This window comes from Lagopus leucura, unplaced genomic scaffold (genome assembly GCF_019238085.1).
Source record: "Lagopus leucura isolate 7727_CA_CO unplaced genomic scaffold, USGS_WTPT01 Super-Scaffold_100015, whole genome shotgun sequence".
In the NCBI taxonomy this organism is placed as follows: domain Eukaryota; kingdom Metazoa; phylum Chordata; class Aves; order Galliformes; family Phasianidae; genus Lagopus; species Lagopus leucura.
Window position 1 is genome coordinate 17,109,827 of NW_024962269.1, and position 15,292 is coordinate 17,125,118.

Sequence of the window (15,292 nt, forward strand, 5' to 3'; positions counted from 1 at the left end):
CGGGCTGAGGGAGTGGATCGGAGAGGGCCGGGCAGCGGGCAGCCGCCTCCCGCTCCTCCTCCTTCTCTTCCCCGTGCCGGGAGCGGCGGGTGGCGCTGAGGGGCCTCGCGAGGAGGACAGGAAGGAGGAGGTGCGGCGGTGAAGCGCCTGTAGGGCCGAGCTGCGCTCCGAGCTGAGGTGAGGTGAGGCGGGAAGGGGCGAGGGGGGAGGTGAGCGGCTGAGGGGCGGGGAGGGCGCGAGCCGGGCGGGAGGAGGGGAACCTGTGAGGGAGGGGCGGGGGGGCGGGGCGCTCCGGGAGGTGCGGCCGGGGGCATCGCCGCCCCGCGCTTGGCTCTCCGGCCCGCGCAGCCCCGCGGGAGGCGCTGGGGTCGGAGGAGCGCGGTGGCGGGAGCGGCGTTCTGCCGCGCTGCCTGGGATGAAGCGGCCACGCGGCGCTGCCCGGCCTTGCGAGGCTCCCCGCCAGATTACCGGACCCGGCCGGGCCGCTCGCTCTGCCCTCCCGCCCGGCTCCTGCGGCGTTCCCGTCGTTTCCGAGCCGCGGCGCTGCGATCAGAGCCGTTGCTTCGGGACACCCGGACGGTCCGACGCGAAGTTTCGTTCCCGCTTTACTTTTTTAATTCTCGGCGGCCTCTCGTGTGAGATGTTGAGGACGCAGCATCCTGACCGTCCCGTCCAGGACAGCAGGCGGTGCTGGGTTGGCACTGAGGGCTTACAGCCCGCTGAGCTGCCGGCTTCGCCTCTCCTAATGGCTGGGAGTGCTTTCATCCGCAAATCCGTGGTTCTCACATCAGTGTTGTACGACCTTCGGACAGCTTCTCAAGTTGTCGCTCGGATGCACGTTCTCTCAGGCACCCGTGCGCACAAACCTGCTCGGGGTGCTCTTCTTCCTTCTCCGATACCCGTTGACACCCCCACAGGTTTCAGACCTGAGTTGTGTTACAGAACTCCTGGCTCTCTTGTCACTTATTTATTGGTTTGTTAAACAGTATCACATCAGCTGCTGCGGAGCCAAGAATTGGTTTAAAATTTTATCACAAAACTCTCACTTTCCTAGGAGAAGACATCATAGAACTAATTTTACCTTAGTTTCTCCAGGAAGCGGGGAGTAAAGCTGCGGTGGGAGCAGTGCAGTCGTTATTCAGAACAGGCCTTGTTCCTGTAGAGCATTACAGTATTTCTAAACACTTTAGTAAGCACAGGCTGTGGGAAAGGTTAGCTTGGAAAGCTGGTAAAACTTAATTACGACTGTCTGACAGTCCGTTAAGAGGAGTATGGCAGGGTAACTCTGTGATGTCTCATAGTACAAGCCCAAAAGGACATTCAATGGTACTCATCAAGTGGGAGTTTTGAAAAACAATAGGTGGCGAGGCTTTTCCAAGCTATGTAATTATAATGAAACTAACTGCCAGAGGAAACCATTCAGCTGCATTCAAAGCACACAGATATTTGTAAGAACACAAAAAGCACCTCCTGCATTCGCAGCAGAAGCCAAGAAAACATTTTGAAGATGCTGAAGCACGTGACTTGGTAATCTGTAGGGAATAAGAACTGTGCTTTTCTGTATCCGCGGAGGTCAGTGCCTGGTTCAGAGCAGGGGCGGGGGGTGCTGTTGGACCAGAAGGGTTGTGAACTTTGTCACGTGTCGGGTGAGGATACATGAAGTCATACTGCTCAAGTTCAAAGGTCCACCTGCTGTGACCTGTTCCTCACTCATAAAGTGGGAGCGCACTGTGCCACGAGGAGCTGAGCGGTGCTGCCGGGTGTGCACACGAGGCATGAGAAGCTTGGAAGGCAGCTTGCTTCAGAAGGGGCTCTGCATCGGCGACGGCGGGTTCTTCCCTTGGCAGTCAGTTGCAGGGACTGCCAACTGAGATATTCTAGGTGCGTGTTTTCTTCACTGAGGGAAAAAAATCCATCGTTGCCAGCAGTGTTGCGCGGTGTTGAAATGTTATACTCTGTTAATGTTCATTTGAACGGCCGTTCTTCGTGACTTCCTTCCAACTCTTTTTGCTGTTCTCAAGTCTTGCTGGCCTGCTAGCTTTGTGCTCACTGCGAAGGACTTGTTTAGAGTCACTTCCTTGTTTGTCACAGAGATTCTGTGTGCGTGAGCCCAGCTCTTGGTGAGGTGCTGCATACACCTGCCTTCAGGTGCCGTGTTTTTTACAGGGCTAACTTCCATGGCTGTGAGGAATAGTTGTTTAAACAAAGCAATTCTTGTTTGGGTGAAAGAATTTTAAAATTATCTATTTCTAGTATTTGTTATTTCTCTTGCTTATCTGAAGGGAATACGCTTTGTTCAGTAGGTGAACAACCACGGACTTGACTTACTTGAGGAGCAGCTCGCAGGCTGTGCTTGCTCTGCATGCCCAGACGTCTGTCATGCAATCTGTCTGTCCAGGAGCAGCTACAGACTTACTGTTCTGACTGCTTGCACTTAGAGAGGGAGCCAGAATTCATATGGTGCTGTGCGCCTCTTCAGACACAAAGGCAAGCGTGAATTTAAACCAACTGAAATGTGTGTTCGATTTAGCACAGAACATCTTTGAGGTGTCTGCAGCCACGGAGCAATCTGCCAGGGATGAAAACACATCCTTCAGCAGTTGGTCCGACTGCAGGAGGTTGAACTGTGGAGTGTCCATACGAGCAAGCCTTTGCTGCTCCGTGGGAAGAGTTAGATTTGGGTGGCAGGACTGGGAGTGTTCGTGTTCCTGCATTGGCACAAGTCCTTGCGCATGTACCATAACCCTGATTCTGTGTGTCTGAAAGTCCCAGTGTAATCCAGTAAATAAGTATACGTGCCCCACTTTCTCTTTAAACCAGTGCTGTGTTGGAGAGGCACAGTGTCCTTGGTGCTGGAGTCAGCCAGAAGGTTCGAGCTGCTGCAGAACGCTGCACTGTTTCTGCACGGTGAGACGAGCTGTTGGAAGCACTCAGCCTTACTTCTGCTTGGGAAGGAGCGCAGCTGAGGGTGGTGGTGAGTTCTTGGCATACCACAAGTACACACACACGTGTTTGTTCAGGCAGATCCGCCGGAGTCTGAAGTGAGCAGTAAGTGGCTGTGTGTGCAGAGGAGCTGAGGGGTGCCAGCTTTCCAGAGCTGCACCAGAAAGTGACAGATAAAGAGCTGGCTCCTCTTCCTTTTCTGTGTGGGCTTTGCCTCTGCAGCTCGTACAGCAGAGCGCACGTGAGGGGCTTGCTTCAGCCTTTTATTGCAGAGTTTTCAGGATTTGATTGCTTGTGCAGAGTCTGCTGCAGATATAATTAAACTGAAGCAGAAGTGCATGACAACCTGTATGCAGCTTAGCCAACCCTGTGTGTTTCCCAGGCAGATCATGCTGTGAATCACTGAAAACATGTAATCTTCTATTGCAAAGTGCTTGCTTACTAGAGTTCTTTTGTTCTGTAGGCCTTGCATTTTTCACTGTTTATGATTTTGTCTGTATGAAAATGTAAACTCTTAACATTTAATAAAATATGTCACTCATTGGTTATTTAGTGTCATTTTCGTCTTGTCACCTTAGTCTGGAAATAATTTCAGCAGAATGCCCTTTGCAGCTCTGGCAGTTCTGGAAAACGTGGTTCTGTTCCATCAGGTGGAAGCCATCGCTTTGGGTTTCCTACTTTTCCAGGAGGTCAGCTTCAACAGCAAGTCTTTGCTTCTGTGGGATCCATGGAGCTTGGGGAAAGCTTTGGGAAAAGCTGCCTACTGAAAATCCATAAATAGAATTGGTGGCTGGAGCTAACTAGAATAAATGCAGTATTTCTTTGACTGTTCACTGCAGGAACTTGGATGTCTCACTGTTGTTGAAATCAGCCGTCAGGCTTGGCAGAAAGGCCTCTGGCTGGCTGCTGATTGTTTTCCTTTGGTTACTTACAGGAGTACCTGGAATTTGTGTCAGTGCAGTGTGAGGCTTTTCCCGCTCTGCAGGACAGACGCCGCTCTCACTCCATGCGTAACAGATTTAAAACTGAATTAAATAGTCTTAAGAGGAAAACTTGGTCTCATCTCCAACCCTTCTTTGGGCCAGGGGAGGAGGGGAGGAAGGGAAAATAGCCGTGGCAGAGAACGTGAGCCGGGTGCTGGTGGCTGTTTTCCCTCATTTCAATATGCTGAATTTCCACCAGCTTCAAATCCCACGTACGTCCCTGAGGTGTGAGAGCACTCATATTTTAAACAGAAGCGCAGGTATTTTCTAATTGATTTGAGCCGTCTGTAACGGAGTAACAGTTGCCCAAGCTCTGAAAGGTCCTGCTCTGTTTGTATGCTAATGTCTCTTCAAGTCAGATTTCTCTTTGGGGCTGGGCATAAAACAAAGTACTGCAATCTCTCGCTGAGCAAAAATGGCTTAGGAATATGTATGTTCTCAGTTTAACCTTGAGCAAAATATTTTTGGCATCAGAACATTCATTTCCATGGACTTGTGCTTTTAACGTACAGCTGTTCATAATTGGCCTTTTACAGGTTTGGTTATTTATGCAGAGCGGAGAGGCGCTTCGTTCTTTTCTGTCTTTGCATCTGAAATCTTTAGGAAATGGGACAATTGCAGGGATTTCCTTGGTCCTTGGTGTGCTGTCAGCTCTGCGTGTTGGAGGAGCTTCCTCATGTGGCTGTTACGCGTTGGTTGGTATCTGTACTGTGCGTTGAAGCCGTAAAACTCTTAATTAGGCTGGTAGAGATTTAAACATGGATGCGGGTAGCTCACAAGCATTCTGCTGTCATCCCCCCTTACTGCACTGGATGCCAGGAGCTGCGCTCTGCATCTGGTCCCTGAAGGACAGCACTCCAGCAGGCTGAGCTCCGAGCTGCCCGCGTTTGGTTCAGCTCTGCAGCTCCTCAGTTCTGCTGCCGTTTGGAGGCTGGGACAACAGAAATACTGCAGCCGTTTTTGAACACCAGCTCACCCCCACAGCTTCTTGGTTGACATCAGAACTCCTTCAGGCAGTGTGGAAGTGCAGGCATTTCTTACTCCCTTTCTGCCCTGTGACCCTGCAGCCGCTGTGGCCATTACAGCCTTGGGCTTTTGAAATGGAAAGAAGAAAGCAGAAAAGGGCTGAATTGTGTGGAGGGCTTCCAGGTAAGTGCACGCATTCAGAAGCTGCTTGTTTCTTGTATGCTGCTTGAGACTTTTATTAAATACTCATTTCTGTACTTTTGTTTTGTTTTGCTTGTTTCCAAGCTTTACTTTTATCAAAGCTGTTCTAATTCTTATCCCCCACTTGGCCGCAGGTACCTGTATTGGGTGAGCACAAAGCAGGAGGAGCAGTTCCCTGTGCTACGGGGGTTGGGGCAGATCGGGGACCCTTTGGGTGCTCCGTACCCACTGTCCTCCAATGAGAAATGGGGGAGATGATGAGGAATTGGAGGCAGAGGCACTTTCTCCTCCAAAAGCAGTGTCCCCTTCAGCTGTAAAATGCAAATGTTTTTCACCTTTTAAAATACGGGCTGTCTTTAAGAAAGAATGAAATAGTTGGCCACGTGTCTCACAAGTTAATATAGGTTGCTCAGATGTAGCCTGGGGCAAAACGTAGATTTTTCTCATTGCATTTGAATAAAGCTTTCTCTGTTTCCCTTAGATCTCAAATCAGTAGGAAACCCGTTTTTCAATGACTAACCATCGCTTGGTTTGGTGTGTGCTTTACAGCTGTTACTCTTTATGAACCTGAGTAAGCGGAGGAAAAGGAAGAAAGTAATGAAAACTCAGTGTACAAAAACTAGAGCGACTGAACTAACCTGTGCTTTCTAGTCCAGTTTCAGATGCAGTCCTCTTCCCACCAGCACGGCCAGGAGCTCAGCTTGTTGGCACAGCGCTCATCTTCACCACACTTCCTGACCTCTTCTTAGCAGTGACGATGCTGAGCACTCAGCACTGCAAAGTGGCAAGGTGAACTGAAGCCCCTGGAAGTGCGTATGAAAGAGGGATGTGAGTTTATGAGAAGCTAGGATGAGGTCTGTTGGTCTCGTTTGCTGCTTTTCAGATGACTCCTTCCATGCACTGCCATGTGGACGAAAAGCTGCTCATACACAAGCCTTAAAACAGGAACTCGAGGAGCTGCACGCTGCTTTAGCTGTATGGAAGCACTGCTCAAACAACAAGATCTGGCCTGGGCCATCATTTAAAGGTGCCTTGATTTTCCTTGTAAAGCAGTTCCACCGCATGCACCAAATGCTGTTCTGAAGTTCAGCTGATGGTTTGAGGGAAGCAGATATTTGAGTAGCGCTCTTTGAAATATGTCAACATTTTGTGTGCTGCTGTTTCCATGGAAACGGGTATCAGCTCAGAAAAATGGCTTCAGGATTTCAAAACTGGATGTAAAAAATAAAATCCAGATAGGTTAGTCATTCATATTGCTCCTCATGAGCTGATCTTGTGGTGCTAACCGATACGCCGTGAACACATTAGTTATAGACATGCACACTGCCAGGTCCATGATTTATGTTTTCTAAGTGAGCCTTTGTCTGAAGGAACGTTATTAGAAAATGCATGAGTTGCATTTTTTTCTAGCTTGTTCTCTTCCACATACCTGAAAGCTGCCACATTTTCATCACTTCTTTAGGCCTCTACTTGAAAAAAGGTGAAAGAGGTATTGGATGAAACTACAGATTTAAGCTAGTTGGCAAACTTTTCTTTTTAACATATAATGGCTCAGGGAACACAGAGCTGATTGTTTGGAATCTTTAGCAGCTTGTAGAAATGAAGCAGGTGCCATTTCTTTGAGCTGTTTGCCTCTGAGGACGTGTGCTTTAGAAGAGCCGGCGAAGGCCGTTATCCCAGCTGAGCACTGAGCACGGGATCAGCGCAGGACTCACTGCAGGCAGTGTGCAATGAGCACAACTGTATGGAGCTGAGGGCAGAGCGCCCTGGGGATCCTTGGAAAATGAAGACTCCTCTGTTTGGAGTCTTGCGTCTTCAGCTTAGTGACTCGGACATTTGTATGTGTTTTCTAGCTCAAGCCATGCCTAGATGTCTGTCTTCAATATGAACTGGATGTCCCAAGTCCTCTAGAGCAGTGGCTCCCAGCTGGTGAAGGGCAACATGTTAAAGGAAAGGCACGGAGCTGGAGGTCGGTGCTGCAGTGTGAAGTGATGGGAAGGGCTGGCTGAGGGGAGGGGAGGCACAGCCACAGAACGCTGCGGTGCTTCGCTGCACCCAGCAGTGATGCGGTTCAGAAGGGCTGGGAAAGGACAGTAAGGCAGAACTGCAGGCCTGAAGGAGAAAGGGGATGAGGTGGGGGTACGGGGCTAACTGCTGAGGTGGGGAAGCAGCCACTGCCGGCGTGGGAGGGGAGATGGTGTAGAAAACAGCTGTAATGAAGCCACCACAAAAAAAAACCTGCTCTAAAAACATTGGCACTTCCCCAAAAGAACACAGACTTTTTTTCACTCAAGTGGAATTTGTTTGACAGAACAATTCCCCTTAGAAATAAAATTCTTTAAACAGCGGATCACTAAATAATGAAGGGTAGAGCGCCTAGTGACCAAAACCAGATTCCTTAAAAGGGCACCCATGGGGATCAAACCATGCTTCTGTACGGGCCGTGCTTCAGTTGGTCTCTCAAAACACTGGGGTAAAGCAAGCCTACAATTCATGCACAGTGTGCTGCCCATAATAACAGGTTACTGACCTCAGTGTGTATGTGGGCACTTACCAAGGGCAGTGTGGTTGTAGGCTTCTCCCTGTACACCTCCACAGTAACCTGTCTGACCAACGGTCTCATAGGCTTCAAGGATGGAAACGCAGCGCAGAAGCAACGTGCAAAGAGCTGCCCAGAGAAGTTTTTGTACAGCACAACACCAGAGACCCTACAGCCAGGGATTCTGGGAGGATTTTACAGCAGGTACAGCGATGCCAAGTTATTCTTGTCTATCTGTTACAGCAGCTCAGGAGTTGCTGCCAAGGTTGGTACCCACATTCACACCCACTACACAGGTACTGCATTTGAAGCTCACGTGTTGCTTAAAAATATCTGACAGTGTAATTGTCCTGATAGGACAAGAAAGTTTGTATGGCTTGTAGGAAGGTCCTCACCTCACTGCCAACTCACAGGAGTTGGCTTTTAGCAAGCAGCTGTAACCACTGCTGCTATGCCAGACTACTCAGCTCCTGCGTTAATCTGATTTTCAGGAGCCACAATCACTTTGATATGGCTGCAGAAGGAAACAAAAGAGCCAGAAGCCTCACAAACTTTAAACAATTTATTAGAACCCAATATATTAGAACACCTAATTCAGGGTGAAATTACATTTTAAGACCAAAAAAATGCAATGCTTAAATATGGCATTTACTGTGACTGCTATTCTTATAATCCTGGTACAGGTTTTTCTTCCTGTGTGATGTTAGTATGGATCCAAGGCAGAGCAGGCCCAGCGCTTTGCTTTGAGGGCTGCTCCCCCCCTGCCTCTCAGACACGTAATGAAGAAGTCAGGCCTCAAACACCACCACCAGAGGAAAAAAACCCAACCACTGCAAGGCATCACCAGAATGTGATGTTTTATTTCTCATATGTTTTAAGACTCATTAGCAGAATAATGTAGCAAAACAAAAATCATGCAACTTCTGAAATGTAAAAGGTCCACTGAATGGGCATCAAGCAAGACTGTTATTTCAGACTGGAACCTGAATACAGAGAGTACAATCACCCATGTCAGAGGTCCTGTAATTTCTTTTCACAGTAGCCCTTTTGGAGAAGCAGGTTGGGTTAATAACCTCATTTTCCACTACTGTAGATCAACGGAATCATCTCCATAAAATACAGAAAAGTGCTCAACACATAATACAAAAAGTATCTAACTTACAAACTGGTCGGAGACACAAAAGCAAAGGTGGAAGTGGCAGATGGTTGGAGAGATCTGTACCAAAGTATTACATTGTAAATGAACTTGAGTGACTGCAACACAGGATGGAGTCTCTTGGAACAGTTAAACTCTGCATACAAGGTATTTAGGGAGGGTAGGGGTTGTGCCTTCCCTTCAGGTTCCTGCAATGCTGATGCAGATTTCTTCCCTCCCCCATCCCCACACTACCTGCTCTCTCTCCTTTAACACGTGCACAAAGATCCCCTACAAGCTGTGTTGAATTCTTTATATCAGCTTTTAAGATAAGCTATTAGTTACACAACTTTCTCAGGATGTATCAAATGACTGTAACTCTGCTGCCACTGATCTGCAGCTCTAGCTATGAGTTTTGGTCACTGTACGTGAGAATCAAAATGGTGCTTGCTTCTGAGGCCTGTGCCACTGTCCTTCCTCACTTACATCAAAGAAGGAGCAATTTTTAAGCATTCAGTTTTCATTCTCAAACAATAGCTCACCTGCAAAACACAAAACACACAGCACTCATGAAAAAAGCAGAGTATTTTTGCTCATACAGGAATTACTGTAGAAAAGGAGTCCTCTGGCTGTACATTGTTTCCACAGTGTATTTGGTACATGAGATACAAACTGTACAAGTTCTCCAGTTTACAAAGGTTTCTAATTTGCAGAAACAACTCGGCCCCTATTTATAATATTGTTTTAAATGTCAAGATTCTTACAGATAAGGTACAGTCTAAGTAATTGGCTCAATGTAACAACAAAAATGTCATTTTAATACAATTTGCAATAGTACAACTATGTACATATGTACAGAACTGTTTCCTTCTGTTGCTTCCCTAACTTTGAGTATACTTATCTTTAATTATCAGTTTGTTTTAAAGTATGAAACGGCAAAGTAAAAATGGTTCAGTTTTGCAGCACTTCAAGTTCTTCAGTTGAGATCTCATCTGCATTTCCCAATTAACTCAAGCCTTAAAGAACACCGTCACCAAAGCGCGGCTTGCTGTAATCGACGAGGTCGTTCTGTAGGTCTCTTTCTTCATCATCTGCAATGGAAATATTCAGACCAATTCTCATGTGATGGTAATGAAACAAAAGATAAAGCAAGCTTTCCCATGAACACAGTGCTAACTCATCCACCTGCACCTCGTCTGCCTGTGGGAATGGAGTCCCCTAGGACAACAGGGCAGCACAAGGCCCTGCCTGCTGGCAGCACCTGGCGGTTTGTCCCCACTGACAAACTGTGACTGCACACTACTGAGCGTCTCCAGCTTTGTTCCAACTGCATCTCAGACATCTGATGACTTGAGGGATTGCAGAACTACTGTAAATTGGGAATGTTCCTTTATGGGCTTGAAACTCTCCCACTAAAAGCCAACCAGAAAGTCTCTGCAATGTTGGAAGGTTACATCAGCACGGGTTACAAGTTGGCAGAGTTGAAACGCTGCAGGGTTTTACCAGAGGTTGGGAACCATACAGGACCTGCACAGAGGAGTCCTTGTGAGCCTCCTCCAAGGCTCTGAACAAACTGCAGAGGAGCTGATACTCTTCCAGCTTACGCCTTAGGTTTGAAAAATGATACTCTGAATTGCCTGTGCTATCAGCATTGTTACAGACTGCTATCCTGCATATCAGACTCAAGTATAAAACTTGGAGGACTCTTAAAAGCACAAAAAGCAGCGTTCAACCTTTCCATGCTTCTTATCAATAGAAATCTGTATTCCCTCAGCCTTGCTAGGAATCAGCAATGCATTCTTCACAGCCAAAACACAACCATCCAGTCAGGCTACCAAGCAGTAAATAAACAGCCATCATCACCCATCAAAACATCTGCTCTTAAACATGCCGTTGTTCTGCAGCTCAGCCAGGAAGCAGAGTGCAGCAGAGCAGCGCGTGCAGAGCAGCCTGCAGCTGATGCAAAGCGCCCGGAGCGCCGCAGCTCTGCTGCTCTGCAGGGTGGCTGCTGCTTCATCCCTGGCTGGGAGAGCGAGTGAAGGCGTTCCACGCTGCAGGTCCCACACGCCTGCTTCCTGCTGCTCTCCTACTTCTTGACTCCTAGTCCTGGGACTTGGAGGCTCGTGAAAAATCATAAAAACAAATGCTCAAAACTTGCTCATCCTCGCTGTATTCATTTACTGTAGTGCACAAAAAAAAGTAAAATCAAGGAAAATATATTTTGAAGCATCTCTTGCAAGAACTACTGAGGCACGTTATTCTGGCTGCCATCATTGAGATGGCTCCTGCGTGGTCCCACAAGAAGAGAGGTCCTGAAAGTCCAGCGTGTTTTAACCAAGAAGCTTCTGCTGCATTGCAAAGCTCACGGTGTGCCTTACACCCAAGTGAAGGATGCTAGTTCACAGGAGCAGAAAGCAGAGTTCAAGTGACTGCCATCAGCTGCCCCTCCACAAGTTTACTAAGCCGATCGCTTGACGATAACCTGTCTGAAGCTCTAAAACAGTCACAAGTTTATTATCAGCCCACAAGTGAGGCAGGTACACCAGCAGCTACAGCCACTGGCACAGGCTTGTTTATCTGCGTGACACACGCTGTTGTTTGGAAGAAGCCACTAATAAAGCATGTGGGCATCACTTGATTGGTATAATCTGCCACCACCAAACATCTACTGGTGCAGAAGCCAGCAGTGTACATTTCACTTTGCATTTCAAACAGGTGAACTGAAAGGAGAAATGCCAGTTTGGATGCTGGTGTTCACAGGAGGGCATCTCCCCAATTTCTCTGTTTTCCTTATATTTCAACATAAGGCCCATACAATTTTAGTGGTAACAGAAAAACACATTTAACCAAACTGCTTTGTTTACACATACCAGATGCTTTGTTCTAGCCTAATGCAGAACCACGTGATGTTTTCCTACTAGTTTTGAGGCAGAAATTCAGTGGGTTTTTCTTTTTATAACCTCCAAACAATTATAACAACTCCTCCAAAATCCCACAATTCCACCTTCTCTTCCCCTGCTGGTAAATTAAGTACAAAACCTAAAGCAGACACTTCTAAAATGCTGCTCTGGCAGTACTGCTCTCCACACAGAACAAGCCAACAAGTCACCAGGAGACAAGGCAACGGATGGTTTGGAACATGAAGCCAGAGGTTGTAATGTGCTGCCTGAGCTGTTCTGCAGGAAGAGCCCCCAGGTCAGCCTTCAATCTTCACTACATGGCACAAAATCTCTTCTGTCTGTGCAGATGTGAACAGACTGGGCAGGAAAGTCCAAAGCGAAAGCCACCACAGCCCTGAGCTGAGAGGTGTCACATCAGCAAGTGAAAGTTCTGAGGCCACTTTCAATTGCAGCTCCTACACAGCAAGCTGCATAACCACAACCTCTGGTTTCTATCAGTTCTCCAGCACTCACTCCCATGTTGAGCCCATCACTGCATAAGCTGCTAGCAGCGCACCCTTCAAGGCACCTGTACTGGTTCACAGCTCACTGGATATTGCTTCTGGCTACCTCAAGCCATTGGTTTTCTCGCACAGCCATCACAGCAGTGTTGGTAAGCAGGCAGTTCCGTGCTGGGGGCACAGTGCAGCGTTTGCAGGGCCTGCAGTGCTGCTCTGCTGCCTCGCCGTGCTGCTGGGCATCTTCTGCCCGGCACAGAGGCAGCGGCTGCAGAAGGCTGCCTGCAGGCTGAGCCACACGAACAGCACAGGGCAGCACTGGGACTCACTCATGTCAGGAGTCACCCTTTGAAGTCCAGTTAAGGAAGCGATGCAGAGAGCAGCCAGGCATCACCCACTGCACATGAGGGAGAATTGAACTAAATAACGACCAAAACTCAACTCAATCCACACCACTGCTCGGATTTGCAGAGTGCACAGCAGACAGGCCCCACACCGTGCTTTCCTTTGCTCTACAAAACCACGGCCCTGAGAAACCAGCTTCCTGCTTCCACAGGGCAGTGCCCATCAGTACAAGAGGCCATGTGGACTATTTACACTCATTTGGAAGCTGGCCTTAACAATCCGTTCAGAACCTCATCAGAGCACACCCAGAGGGATGGGCATTTGTAATCCAGAGCAACTAAAGTCCCCTGCTACAGCTCGGAATGGAAGTGTAGCAGCCAGCCCACGTCACCTGGAGCAGCAGCACTTTTCATTTTCATCAGTGAGCAAATTAATTGCCCAGGGTTCTGATCCATACCGTTCTTGTGCTTGTTCTTGTGTTTCAAACTACCAGCACAGCCACTGCACACTCTGCATGCAGCAGTGCACACTAACAGAAATCAGCTGCATTCTATCAGCTTTTCCTATTCCTATGCTTGGATGACAATAAAATCATTGACAACCCACCAGTTAAAAAACCTGCATTGCAAGGATCAAAATCAGGGTGCACACAGAACTTGAGGAGTTACAGCCCTCCCATCCTCTGCACTCCCCCTTTATTTTGCATCATTTCCTTAATTGGAAATACTGTAAATGTTTCAGCAGACATTTCCAACCTCTAGACATGCAAGCCCTCCACAAGACGTTACCAAACAACTACATGGAGAACGGCAGACAACGTGGCAGCTGCACGGCAGACAACAACAGAGAGGTGACACAGTGAGACGCATGCATGGGGGGCAACATGCAGGGATGGGTGTTAGGCTGAGTTCTGAAGTTTGGTTGACAAGGGGAACCAAAGTCTGTTGAATCTGTGTAGGATGCACAAAAAGTTACACTATAATCGATATCTGGGACTTGGATGTGTGCCACCTCAGTGCAGGTGTGACTTCAGTTAGCAGGAGTCAAAAACCACTGATGCAGTTTTAAGTAGAGAAGTGTAATGCCAAAGACTGCGTCCCCAGCCAGCTATGCACCACGTCTGTGTTTAGAAAACCACTTCTAAAATTTGAAACATCTCGATTTCCCTAGCAGAAGTTGTGCAAAATTGAAATAAGCAATGGGAATATTCTGAGAGCTGCTGTAACACTGCTTTCAAATGGAAAGCGAGCTGAATTTTAAAGATCGCTTAAAGCTTGTTTATTCCGTATTACAAATTGCAGATCAGCCAAAATTAATGGGGCTTTACACAAATTCAACAAGAACACTCAGTGTGGATTTCATTACAGCGGGATGGAGATAAGGCCCAAGCTCACCTTGGACGTCTTCTTCTCCACCATCACCATCCTCTTCCTCATTGTAAGCCAGCTCAGCCTGTTTGTCTGCCTCGTACTCACCCACGTTACCATCATCCCCATTATAATCTGCCAGTTTAGAACCCTGCTGCGGATCAACAGGGGATTCATTCTCATCAAAGAATCGGCCTGCGAAGTAGGCAAAGGATTAAGTCAGAAGCAGAGAGGAAAGAAACAGGAAGATTCTAAATGAAAGCAGCCTGCAGGTTAGGATATTCAGGTTTCTGTAGCAGCTTGACTGGAGGAAAAAGGGAGTAGAAGGGAGAGTGTGTGTGCAGGAGGGACAACAGTGCTGCTTAGGAACACCTCCATGGAGACAGCATGGCCTCGACGGCTCTGGACTGGGGCTTGAGATCTGCCTGCTGTGGGCTTCGCTTTGCAGGAAGGAGCAGGGGAAGCACCCATACAAAAAGCTCCACTGCTGGTTATCTACAAGCACACCACAAATGTGCTCTGCTTTTACGAAATGCTGAAGAGCACAGAGGGAAACTTTTTGTACCCAGACGTTTTCCTGAACCAAAAAAAATGGAGCAAAACATTGCTGACTTTGTACATGGAAAAGGAGCTTCCAGCATGGGCGCCGTGCTGCCGAGGGTACCAACCTCACACAGACCTGCCTTGATTTTTCTTCAGGCCCCCAGTTGATGTGGGTAACACCCAGGTAATGTTCCAACTGCAGTATTTTTGTCTCACAGCAAGGAATTAACAACTGTTCCACACAAACAATTCTTCCAACAACAAACTAGAAGAATAATTAGCTGCAACTGTAAAACGACTGCAAACGAGCACACAGTGAAAGGTCCATGGCGTAACATCAAGTTCAGACCTGGTGTGTAATGAGGTACAAAGGAGAAACGGTCAAGACCACAGAATTCAGTCTGCTTGTCCACGGCTTAAAGAAAGCAACACTAACCAAGGGCACGGGGCTGGAGACTGTGTGTAAAGGAGAACGGGGTCGAAGTGCAACGCTATCATTGCAGACTGGAGACAAACCAAGAAAAAGGCCTGCCAGGGCAGATGTGAAGTGATCCGTGTTGGAAGCAATTAAACACAGAAGTAAAACTGATGATTTCCACATCAGGAATAAAAAAGTGTTTGGGTCACAATGGACAGATGTGAAAATGAATTTTTCTCTTAAAACAGTGAAAACTGGTACGTGGCAGTATATAAAATTCAGAGCAGAAACAGTAACAGGGCTTGAAAAGCAGAAGGGTGGCAGCCAGTGCCCTCACATGTACAGACACTGCTGCCTAGGATGTGTTTGTACATCAGAGGTTTGATTTGTTCACTCTCTATTCATCTCTGTAATTCACTAATCCTTGTGATGTTGTCTTTATTTTTGGACGCTGT

The 15,292-nt window shown here is 47.7% G+C and overlaps 1 protein-coding gene and 1 long non-coding RNA gene across 12 annotated transcripts in view; one reads left to right on the forward strand and one right to left on the reverse strand.

Annotated features, from left to right (window-relative positions):
• On the forward strand, window positions 1–15,050 carry LOC122182656. 10 transcript variants are annotated; one of them, XR_006179901.1, is made up of 4 exons: window positions 1–177; window positions 2,301–6,120; window positions 6,947–7,062; window positions 7,719–15,050. It is a non-coding gene; the product is annotated as an uncharacterized LOC122182656 (long non-coding RNA). The 10 variants fall into 10 exon arrangements; XR_006179903.1 differs by having other exon boundaries at window positions 2,304–6,120; XR_006179896.1 differs by lacking the exon at window positions 1–177 and having other exon boundaries at window positions 475–5,902; window positions 5,977–6,120.
• The window catches only part of GOLM2 (golgi membrane protein 2), a 20,883-nt gene continuing 13,772 nt past the window's right edge, over window positions 8,182–15,292 (reverse strand). Inside the window, exons 9-10 of one of the 2 annotated variants that reach the window (XM_042876130.1) lie at window positions 13,904–14,071; window positions 8,182–9,858 (exon numbers count right to left, since the gene is read on the reverse strand). In XM_042876130.1, the coding sequence (XP_042732064.1) occupies window positions 9,785–9,858; window positions 13,904–14,071 (242 nt within the window). In that variant the 3' untranslated portion in view covers window positions 8,182–9,784. The remainder of the gene's footprint in view (window positions 9,859–13,903; window positions 14,072–15,292) is intronic. The other variant, XM_042876131.1, reaches the window with a different exon arrangement.